This window comes from Podarcis filfolensis, assembly GCF_964270895.1.
Source record: "Podarcis filfolensis genome assembly, chromosome: 11".
Classification (NCBI taxonomy): Eukaryota; Metazoa; Chordata; class Lepidosauria; order Squamata; family Lacertidae; genus Podarcis; species Podarcis filfolensis.
In genome coordinates this window covers 53,981,955-53,993,017 of record NC_139613.1, presented here as the reverse complement: position 1 = coordinate 53,993,017, position 11,063 = coordinate 53,981,955, and the positions used below count along the sequence as shown (strand labels likewise).

General features: G+C 41.8%; 1 protein-coding gene across 8 annotated transcripts in view; it reads right to left on the bottom strand.

Moving 5' to 3' along the window:
- Window positions 1–3,712: 3,712 nt before the first annotated feature.
- LOC310745011 (cryptic protein-like) overlaps window positions 3,713–11,063 on the bottom strand; it is a 290,490-nt gene continuing 283,139 nt past the window's right edge. For all 8 annotated transcript variants that reach the window (XM_083577215.1, XM_083577209.1, XM_083577214.1 and 5 more), the window contains 6 exons: window positions 10,211–10,341; window positions 9,290–9,339; window positions 8,994–9,167; window positions 6,947–7,061; window positions 6,120–6,220; window positions 3,713–4,480 (listed from right to left, as the gene is read on the bottom strand). In XM_083577215.1, coding sequence (XP_083433341.1) covers window positions 4,359–4,480; window positions 6,120–6,220; window positions 6,947–7,061; window positions 8,994–9,167; window positions 9,290–9,339; window positions 10,211–10,233 — 585 coding nt within the window. In that variant the 5' untranslated portion in view covers window positions 10,234–10,341 and the 3' untranslated portion in view covers window positions 3,713–4,358. The remainder of the gene's footprint in view (window positions 4,481–6,119; window positions 6,221–6,946; window positions 7,062–8,993; window positions 9,168–9,289; window positions 9,340–10,210; window positions 10,342–11,063) is intronic.

Sequence of the window (11,063 nt, the reverse complement as noted above, 5' to 3'; positions counted from 1 at the left end):
CAAAGGTGACTATGGAGTTGCGGCGCTCATTTTGCTTTCAGGCTGAGGGAACAGGCGTTTGTCCACAAACAGTTTTCTGGGTCATGTGGCCAGCAGGACTAAACCGCTACTGGTGCACAGAGGACCATGACAAGTGCCAGAGCACATGGAAACGCCATTTACCTTCCCGCCGCAGTGGTACCTATTTATCTACTTGCACTGGCATGCTTTCAAACTGCTAGGTTGGCAGGAGCAGGGACAGGGCAGCGGGAACTCACCCCATTGCGGGGGTTCGAACTGCCAACCTTCCAACCAGCAAGCCCAAGAGGCTCAGTGGTTTAGACCACAGCGCTAGCCACCCGCGTCCCATATTAGAAGAAGCAACAAGATTTATCATGCTTCCTCATTACTTCGCACATAAATACCAATGGGAATGTAGAGAAATGAAGCAGATACCAGCCAAAAAGAAATGGGGTGCAAGTATATTTGAATGTTCATTCATGCGATTTAAAAATAAATGCTGAGACGAAAATGCAAGCTTCTGGACCCTGGCAAAAGTTCCCCAAAGAAAAATTCAAAACAGAGACTCTATAAAAGGGCAGGAGTGCAGAAAAGTGGACAGAGCTGGCAAATACACCTGAGTGGAAGTGCAAGGGGGTGAAAGACATGGAAATGTGGTGAACTGGGCAAACCTGCTGCAATTTGTTTAAGTGAAATAAAGAGAGGCAGGTTCTATGGAGGTTTACATTACTATGGAGAAGGTACGCCTGTTGCTAGAACTGTTGTCCAACACACATATTGACCACAACGGGAGCTCTGCCCCAGCTCCTGCCAACCTAACAGTTTGAAAGCACGCCAGTGCAAGTAGATAAATAGGTACCACTGTGGTGGGAAGGTAAACAGCATTTCCATGTGCTCTGGTTTCCTTCACAGTGTTCTGTTGCACCAGAAGCGCTTTAGTCCTGCTGGCCACCTGACCTGGAAAGCTGTCTGTGGACAAACGCCGGCTCCCTTGGCCTGAAAGTGAGATGAGCGCCGCAACCCCATAGTCGCCTTGAACTAGACTTAACCATCCAGGGATCCTTTACCTTTTTACCTTTTTTACTGACCACACCCTTGCTTAAGCTTGATTTTTTTCAAATCCAGAACACTATTTTGTGTAGAATACTAACTACAGTACATACTTTCGCTTTTTTTGTCATCTCCAATCTACTTCCCCCCCCAGGCAGAGTGTTACTCAAGAGGTATTGAAGGGAAATGTTTTAAAATTGACCAATGATGATTATAAATAGATAAAAGAGGATTTTGATAAAAGACTATTTTGAGGACAAGTTATAATAATGTATAAAAGTCATAGCAGAAACTGCTACTTGTACAGGCGATGGGCAGGGAGAAGGGATGTATGAATTCTGAAACAACAGTTGGAAAAGTTATCGTAGTGGGAGCAGCAATGGAGGGAGTGAAAAAGAAGGAACATCTGGTGGGTGGGAAATCAGCTTTTAAATTTGTATTAAATTTGCATTAATTTGTATCAATCTGGAGATGATTTGTTAAAAATTATGGAAAATCAAGAAAAATAATTGGCAAAAAAAGTAGTCTCCAATCCATTTGATATAAACACAAGCTTCTGACATGGACTGAGTCTACAAATTAAACAATCTGCTACAAGTATAGGTACCTTTGTCCCAATCCAAAGGCATACAGTGCCTGATCTTGTGAGTTTCCATTCAGGAACTGTGCACTTTTCAACTGGGTAGTGATCCCCTTGTAGAGTAAGTTGTAGCACTTAGCATCTACCTAACATGCTAGGAAGGGTACAGGGCAATTTCCAGTTTTTCTAGTGTTCAGGATTTTGTTTGGGTACACATGCATGTTTGTGGACAGTAAGAGATCTACCTGAGCTCCTGCGAGCCAGGTTTGAGAGGTTCCTTGGCAAGGATCCTCAGGGTATTAACCTGGTGGACCCCTTCAGCAGGTGGTGGGTGGGTGGGCAGGTCACCAGTTCAGATAGTATTAAATTAGGCTGCAATACTTTCCTGGGAGTAAGCCCCATTGAAAATGGTAGGACCAATTTCCACATTAGGGATACTCTTGAGGCACAGTATCTCTTTATGAGGTAACAATGTTTTTTCTTCTTCTTCTAAACAAGTGAGCCTATTCTTTCCCCATGAGGCTGTTACAGTGAGCATCCCTTGCCGTCTCTTCCTCCCTCCCCCGGGGACAAAATATATTGTTTTGAGTGCTCATAAAAGGATATATCCTCACAGCAGAAATGCAGCCTTGAGGGAAGCTGTGCACAGACTGCAAGCAATAAATAAATCAACAAAAGCACGTTAATTGTGTTATAAACTGATCGTGGGGTGGGGAAGAAGAGAACTAAATCAACGTACTCTAAATATTTCATTTATTCCCTCTATTGCTGCATCCTCATGCATTCATGCCTAACCAGGCGCCTAGTTGTGACACGGGTGCCAAGATGTCTGCTTCCCTATAAACAATGGTTGCAGGGCAAACCAATAGCTTTTCCCTCAACAAAGGGCAACAGTAGCGTAACTTGGCTAATTTCTAGAGGGAAGGAAAGATTATATCAATGTGCCTGGCTGTGGTCAGAGGGAAAATGACAGCTATCTTGAGGTAAATCTCAAAACAAGAAATTCCTTGACAGATCAACTACAGATGCAAAACACACTGTGCACATTACAGGCTCAAGTCTGCCTTTTAGAAATACATCTACCAGGAGTTTAAAAACAAATTTCAAGTAAAGTCCAAGTGAGAGTATCTAATATAATTCAAGAGTTTCACTGTACATAGCCCAAAAATCATATATGAGTATTTTCTCCAGATTATGGGAAGGGCTGTTTGTAAAAAACAAGACAAAAGAATTTCACAGCATGATAAAAATGTGTTCGATAGGCTACTCAAGGATAGCAAATTTCAGCAAATTAAGCCCTCTGCGACCAAAAGTCTGTGCTTGTGTCCACACTGGCTGATGTTTAAATTGAAAGGAAAAATCAAATGGATGTTCAGGCTTCTGTAGTTCCAATAATATAAGCCACCCAGAAAGTTTGTTGAAGTGTGGCATATAAAATGGGCAACATTAAAACACGACAAAACTGCTCATTTATTGGAAATTGCCTGCAAGGAACGGATGATGTGGATTTTCTCATGCATCCCACGCGAAGCATATTTATTTTTTTATTTATTACAAATAAATATGCTTAGCATGGAATTTTAAGTTTATAGTTAGCTGGTGCATTGGACTGATATACTGTCTGCTTGTGTGATCTGTGTGGAAAAGGAATGGCAGTTTGGAATGGATTGAAGGAAGCCTTCAAAAGCAGCGATGCAAATTTGCCCTAACTCAGGATGCTTGAAGAGTCTGTGGATGCTGATAGGAACTGACCTCATTAGCCTGTAGATTTCAGCTACCCGCTGGCTTTTGCACTTCCCAAATGTTCTGACGCAATTCGCAGCTCAAAACGATGTCTCAAAATGCAATTAGAATGCAAGTTTTCATGCAAAGTTCCAAGTTTCATTTAATGGGGAAATGGGACAGAACTGACATATGATTGAACACATGCAAACGAGATGAGTACTGAAAATAGATTGGTTCATTAATGTTCCATAAGTTTTGTTTTATTCTTTCAAGGAAAAGAAAGTTCCAGAATATGCACAACATTTACTGTTTCCAGCACCTAAGCCACAGAAAATACATTTTTCTTCCACTGGAAGAGTCAACACTTCAAAATAAAGAACTGCTTAAATCAGATTTAAACAGAAGTTAACAAAAATTGGCATTGATGCATTATAGTGCTTTTTCATTAACAAACACTAGTTTAATACTGGGGCTAATCTTTGAAGCAGTCGTTAGCCACTGTAGGGCTTGCACTTCACAAGGGATAACTTTATGACTAGCTATTCCAGCATCTCACTGGTTCTTCTGAGATGCTCAGAACAGGACTTTTGAGACCAATTTTAGGGCCTAGTGCAACAACCAGTCCCAATCCTTCTGAGTCAAAGCAGCATGTCCTTTTTAGATTTAGCAATCTGACCGACATCAGAATGGGAAACCTACGGCCTTCCCAGATATGGTTGAGCTCCAACAGCATCTGGAAAGCTGCAGGTTCCTGATCCCTGGAAACAAAAATGTTAAGTTTCAGCCCCTCTTTACTTCTTGAGCAATTTTCTGTGGACATTGCAGAAGTGAGGTTTGTTGAGTTTACTGTGAAAGTTGAACTGGGAGTTTAAAACAACAACTGGCACTATAAATTTTATATATAGCACTGTCCTTTGTTTTAGCGTTTAGTCTTCCTTCTTTTGAAGGGCAAGCATCATCATAAGGCAAATCATGGTTATGAATACCAGTCTTAAAAGAGTTTTCACAACAGGTAGAGCAGTCCACAGAGTGCAAAGAACCAGCCTAGGAAGAAGCACCCCATTGTTTTCTTTAATCTTTGGCCATTTGAAAGTAAATGGATCCATTCCTCTTCCTCGCTTACAGCTGAGAAACAAAACAGAAATGGTTAGTTTGTTAACAGGGGGACCTCTCTGCAAAGAATTTCAACAGATTGTGCAATTTCCTCTGCTTCTTTGCAAGTACTTAAGCTAAAGCTAACATCTGTTGGAAGCCAATCACAGATCCCATTCTCAGCTGAGAGGTGCAAATGCGGACCTCTTTGTGAGCCAACTTATCAGCTCTTGCAGGCATTAATCACAGCATAATCAAATGTCAATATAAACCACAAGGAAGTTAATAGAATGCCTTTTATTTTTAACCCTTTTCTCACAAGTAAAGGAAATAAACAGATTAATACCCCAAACCTACAAGGATCACATATATTACACTGGAACTTCTAAGTTTAAAGCCATACTCTTTCCTAAACCATTTATAGGGAGGAAAAAATACTGAACACTCCGATTAGTGGGGCTACCTTTCAAAATAAAGGCATTAAGAATGGAGGTTCCCAAGCTAGTTAATGCTGGAGACAGTCCTTCTGTACTTTTAACAGCCTCAGGACAGACAGAAATTCAACTAGGGAAGTTCTTCCCCGAAATAACATCTTCTATTGAACTCCTGCTCCTTACAATGAACTTAATTGAACTGGGAGAATCATTATTTAGTGGGGGGTGTATTAAGGATCACACTTTTAGCATATATTTTACATATAACTAGCAGTCAAGCAAGTGTGGAGTTAGTTCCTGATGTAGCCTAATTGCTCAATGAACTTTGTTAAGATAAGACATTTAAATAACAGATACACATAACTGACTGGCTTTCATAGATTTCTGAGGCCAGAAGGGATCATTATGCTAAAATTTAATCTGAACTACTCCAACACGGTTAAAGCCATGGTTTTCCCAGTAGTCATGTATGGAAGTGAGAACTGGACCATAAAGAAGAATTGATGCTTTTGAATTATGGTGCTGGAGGAGACTCTTGAGAGTCCCATGGACTGCAAGAAGATCAAACCTATCCATTCTGAAGGAAATCAGCCCTGAGTGCTCACTGGAAGGACAGATCGTGAAGCTGAGGCTCCAATACTTTGGCCACCTCAGGAGAAGAGAAGACTCCCTGGAAAAGACCCTGATGTTGGGAAAGATGGAGGGCACAAGGAGAAGGGGACGACAGAGGATGAGATGGTTGGACAGTGTTCTTGAAGCTACCAGCATGAGTTTGACCAAACTGCGGGAGGCAGTGGAAGACAGGAGTGCCTGGCGTGCTCTGGTCCAGGGGGTCACGAAGAGTCGGACACGACTAAACGACTAAACAACAACAACACTCCAACACGACCCATTCCTTAAATTGCTCTACATGCCTATATTTTGTTGGCAAGAAACCTTTTGAGCCTTATTTTCTGCTTCCATCAAATATTCAGCTGGAGGGATAGGAAAATTTAAAACTAGGAATAGGGGAAAGTTCCCCAGTGTTATGGTATGTTGTGACATTTTATTTGGAAGTGTTTCAAATAGCTTGGAAAAAGCAAGTTACATTGAAATAACCTTTGTTGCTAAGCTCTCAGAAACGAGGATCCTTCTGGAAAGGTAAATAAAATGGAAGCTCACTGGTGACAAGTCAGAATGATGAAGGACCATCAATATATAGCAAATTAGCAAAACAATAGATTGAAGTTTCATCTTACCACAGTTTCGCGGAGATAGACAGTGCAGTTCACCAAAAGCACACCGACAAAGATGGCAACTCTTTCGTATCCACTGTCCGTGTTTGAACACACCACAGTTGCTGCCAAGGACAGATCAGAAGGTTCAGAATTAATTCATATTGACATGCTATCATCATCATCAACATCATCATCATCGTTAAAACAGCAGCATAGGAAAAACTTAAACCCAGGCCAGCAGTCCACAGAAAACATAACATAAAATAATAAGCAATTATAGTTTAGAAATCCTGCTCTGTCTTCCATCCTAATCATGCCAAAGAGCACCAGCCTCAAGTGAGCAGTACGAAGGTAAGGTAAAGGTAAAGGGACCCCTGACCATTAGGTCCAGTCGTGACCGACTCTGGGGTTGCGGCACTCATCTCGCTTTATTGGCCGAGGGAGCCGGCGTACAGCTTCCGGGTCATGTGGCCAGCATGACTAAGCTGTCTTGGCGAACCAGAGCAGCGCATCGTTTACCTTCCCGCTGGAGCGGTACCTATTTATCTATATGCACGTGTTTTCGAACTGCTAGGTTGGCAGGAGCAGGGACCGAGCAATGGGAGCTCACCCCGTCACGGGGATTCGAACCGCCAATCTTCTGATCGGCAAGTCCTAGGCTCTGTGGTTTAACCCACAGCGCCACCCGTGTCCCGTAGTACAAAGGTAAATAGGCAAAAATTGCCTCCTCTCCTCTGTGTCTGCTGCATCAAAAGCTTTTCCATTGAATTCACTGTTCTTTTCCCCAGCAATTGACCTTAATTATAAACAAACCACATCTCTCCATGTCTCCCAGTCAGTTTCCTTACCTCTTTCTTTGATCATATTCACAGTATCTGCCAGTGAAATGTTGGGGGCATGCACAGAAGCTGCCCAGGATGCACGTTCCTCCATTTTGACAGCAATCCCGCTTCAGCGTTTTACCTGGAAGTGAATAATTCCACGGTTTACTAAGAAGCAGACCCTCTTTGAACCTACATTCTCACTTGTTCCACCTAGTCTCCCTGGCTGCCAAAGGTCTGATTTTTATTGGCCTTGAGGGGACAATAAAATTAGCTGCCTGTTAAGAGTGTTTGCTCAGTTAAGCCCAGTTTGTTTAGATAAGGATTAAAAGCACACTACTAGGGATTACTCAGTGGCCAGGCAGCAACCCCCTGGCATGTCTCTGCTGAAGAAGCTTGTGGACTTCATATAAGTCCACTTTCCCAGAAGCAGACCTCACTCATCACTTAAATAAATGGGTTTTCTTTGAAAGTAGCATGACAGACATTTGCCAAAAAGTATGAAAGTCAGATTTTTCTTATGACCCTCTAACAAAGACTGGTCCTGGATTTGCAGATTTCTGAAGGGTTATAGTTTAGCTCAGGGGTCAGCAAACTTTTTCAGCAGGGGGCCGGTCCACTGTCCCTCAGACTTTGTGGGGGGCCGGACTATATTTTTTTGGGGGAAATGAACGAATTCCTATACCCCAAAAACAATGCATTTTAAATAAAAGCACACATTCTACTCATGTAAAAGCACCAGGCAGCCCCCACAAATAACCCAGAGATGCATTTTAAATAAAAGGACGCATTCCACTCATGTAAAAACATGCTGTTTCCCAGACCATCCACGGGCCAGATTGAGAAGGCAATTGGGCCGCATCCGGCCCCTGGGCCTTAGTTTGCAAAAACATGCTAATTTCTGGACCGTCCAAGGGCCAGATTTAGAAGGCGATTGGGCAAGATCTGGCCCCGGGGCCTTTGTTTGCCTACCCATGGTTTAGCTGAACACAATGAACTGAAATAAAATTAACAAGCACATGGCCTTGTTTTTATGTGACATTAATAGCAGAATAACATATCATGCTCTTCTATTATCCCTGGGTAGAAAGAGTATTTCTGATATAGCTCAATATAGCTCAGTGATTGACCTAAGCCATAGACATATTACATGGGAACTGCAGCATTTCCCCATAGGAACACTGCGGTCCAGCGCCAAGGGCCTTCTGGCAGTTCCCTCACTGTGAGAAGCAAAGTTACAGGGAACCAGGCAGAGGGCCTTCTCGGTAGTGGCACCTGCCATGTGGAACGCCCTCCCATCAGATGTCAAGGAGATAAAGAACTATACAACTTTTACAAGACATCTGAAGGCAGCCCTGTTTAGGGAAGGTTTTTATGTTTGATGTTTTATTGTATTTTTAATATTTTGTTGGAAGCTGCCCAGAGTGGCTGGGGAAACCCAGCCAGATGGACGGGTATTATTATTATTATTATTATTATTATTACTAATAATTTATTATTATTAAGATCCTGTTCAGATATACAACAGCATAAAAACTGCTTGAACCACCATAAAATATTTCCGCAGAATTGGCACCCATGAACATTTGAGTATTAAATTAGAAATGGCACAAGGGTTAGGGTTAATTGACAGCAGATTCCCAATGGACACATGTGCATTTATTACATTTTTATCCCACCCTTCCTGCAAGGAGCTTTAGAGGTGTCCCTCAGTTTAGTCTCACAACAACCCTGCGAGCTAGAATAGCTTAAAATTTAGGCTGGAATCCTGAAAACACTTAGGTAGAAAGAAGCCCCTTTGAACACAATGGGTTTTACCTCCAGGTAAACATATCTGGGATTGCATTCCCAGGAGGTTTGGTGGCAGAGCAAAGATTTGAGCTGGGGCCTCCTTTGCTCAAGACGATATACATTTCAAAACTCTATACCAGACTTTTTGTCTCTGCTATTTCTGCAAATACAGATGGCTAGGACCAGTTGGAATCCAATGACATCGCAAGGGCCACAGGCCATCTCTGCAGTATATAATGATTGTTTTGGCAGCATAAATATGGCAAATGACATTGTTACCTACTTTCAGTAAGACCAATGAAAGGCACTATTGGCTTATTGAGCTGTTTCCTGCCCTCATAACTCTGGTTCATCTCATTGAAGATATTTAATGTTGTGAGTTGGTCTTTGACGTTATCCTTTGGGACTGTGGCATCAGCAATTTCTCCAGCATCCTGTATTTGCTCTTGCCTGGACCCTTATAGAAGACAAGGTGATAAAAAAATAAGATGATATAGGTTTGTGGTTTTTTAATAGTGTACACTTTTAACAGTGTTGAGACAAAAAAAAAAATAGACAGAAGAAGAAGGAGCTTCTCACCTTTTCCAAAGTGAATGCTTTGCAAGGCCAGAGTCACTGCTAAAATAAACCTAGAAATGCAAAATCAGATGAAATAGTTGATATAGAAAAGGGCTTGAGAGAAAGGTACATGCCAAGGCATGTCTACTCAGAAGTAAATCCTACTTAATTCAATGGGACATGACTCCCAGGTACTTTATTTAGTAAAAAGGTTTTCATGCTCTTTTTTCATTTACAAACAAGAAACACCAAAGTAGTTCATAATAAACTCAAACGATATCCCATAAAATGTCTCATGGTGTAAGTTAGTACATAGGAATGTCACCTTAATCGTAAGGTAAAGAATGCAATACTAAACACACTGTGTGACAATCGGCATAAGTCATACTCAAGAGTAGACCCACTAAAAACACTTTACATTGATTGCAATGGCTCTCCTCTAAAAATGGCTTAGTTGGCTATCACCCACTAAGGAGTGAGGCTGCCATCCTCTTGCTGCTTACCTGGGAGTAAGCCCCATTGAACTCAGCGGGACTTACTTCTGAGTAGACATGCTTTTGTACTGTGCTGCAAGTCAAAACTAAATTCAATGAGACTTGAAGCTGAGAATCTTACTCTTCAAAACTAGAGTAAAGCAGCTGAATGGCTCAGCCACCACAGTTGCCAAATGAAGGATGCTATCCTGCACATCCATGGAATCCTAGTTTAACAGCTGCATTCTGTTTCATAATATCACCAGGGCAGCTGCTTCCTAAATACATTTGTAGTCTAATTAGTAAAGCCTTCTACAGCTCTGTCAATTACCATTTACTCTCGCTGGAGCCAAATAGCAAGCTTTTGCATGTCTAAAATTTGCTTAGAATTTGCCTCTGTGCATGCAAAGATTGAGAAGGCGTCTCCTTGAAGTCAAGGCAGTTATAGGAGAAAAAAAAGCAGACTTACCTGGTGTTTTGTTTCCAATACATTTTCCTGCCGTTTTTTTTAAAGGACCTTTAGTTCCAATGCAGTTTCCAAGGGAGGGCTCTTTAGGCTGTTCTGTGTAGTTGTCTGTACTCCAAACATACAAAGAGTAACTATAGCAACAGAAAAAGGGCATATGTATGTATCTCTAGCCTAGAGCATCACAGGACAAATATACGGCTCCTAGTAGCTCCTCTGCTGGGAAATGCTTTGCAGAGTTACAACCCATCAGTTCTAATCTCTCTGAGCTGACTGGTTCCTACCCCTCCCCGAAGATACATAAACACTTCTGGCTGGAGGGGGAGAAGTCACTCACAAGCACAGCAGGCAGTAAAGTTGATTCTTCACTAGGAATCTGCTTTAGCATTGGTCTTCACCTAGTGGGTGCAATGCTTGCAACATCATCAACGTGAACATGGTATCTCATCACTTGGGAATTAGATTGAGTCTAGCATACGGATTGCACACTATCTAAAAGAAGACTTTAATGTATTTTTAATCTTTGTTGGAAGCTGCCCAGAGTGGCTGGGGAAACCCAGCCAGATGGGCAGGGTACAAATAATAAATTACTATTACTACTTTATGGCTATAACATCCAGCTTCAATCTTTCTTCTTCTTCTTCTTCTTCTTCTTCTTCTTCTTCTTCTTCTTCTTCTTCTTCTTCTTCTTCTTCTCCTGCAACCACTCCTTAACTTGTGTAGCATCTCGCCTGATGTAGAGTTCTGGAGAACTTTAAAGCACACCACATTTCCATGCCTTTTAGGTTGGTCCTGCTTGAAGACATTGCCCAACTCTGTGTTTTTCTTTCTGTTTGCTTAAATATTATTTTTAGGG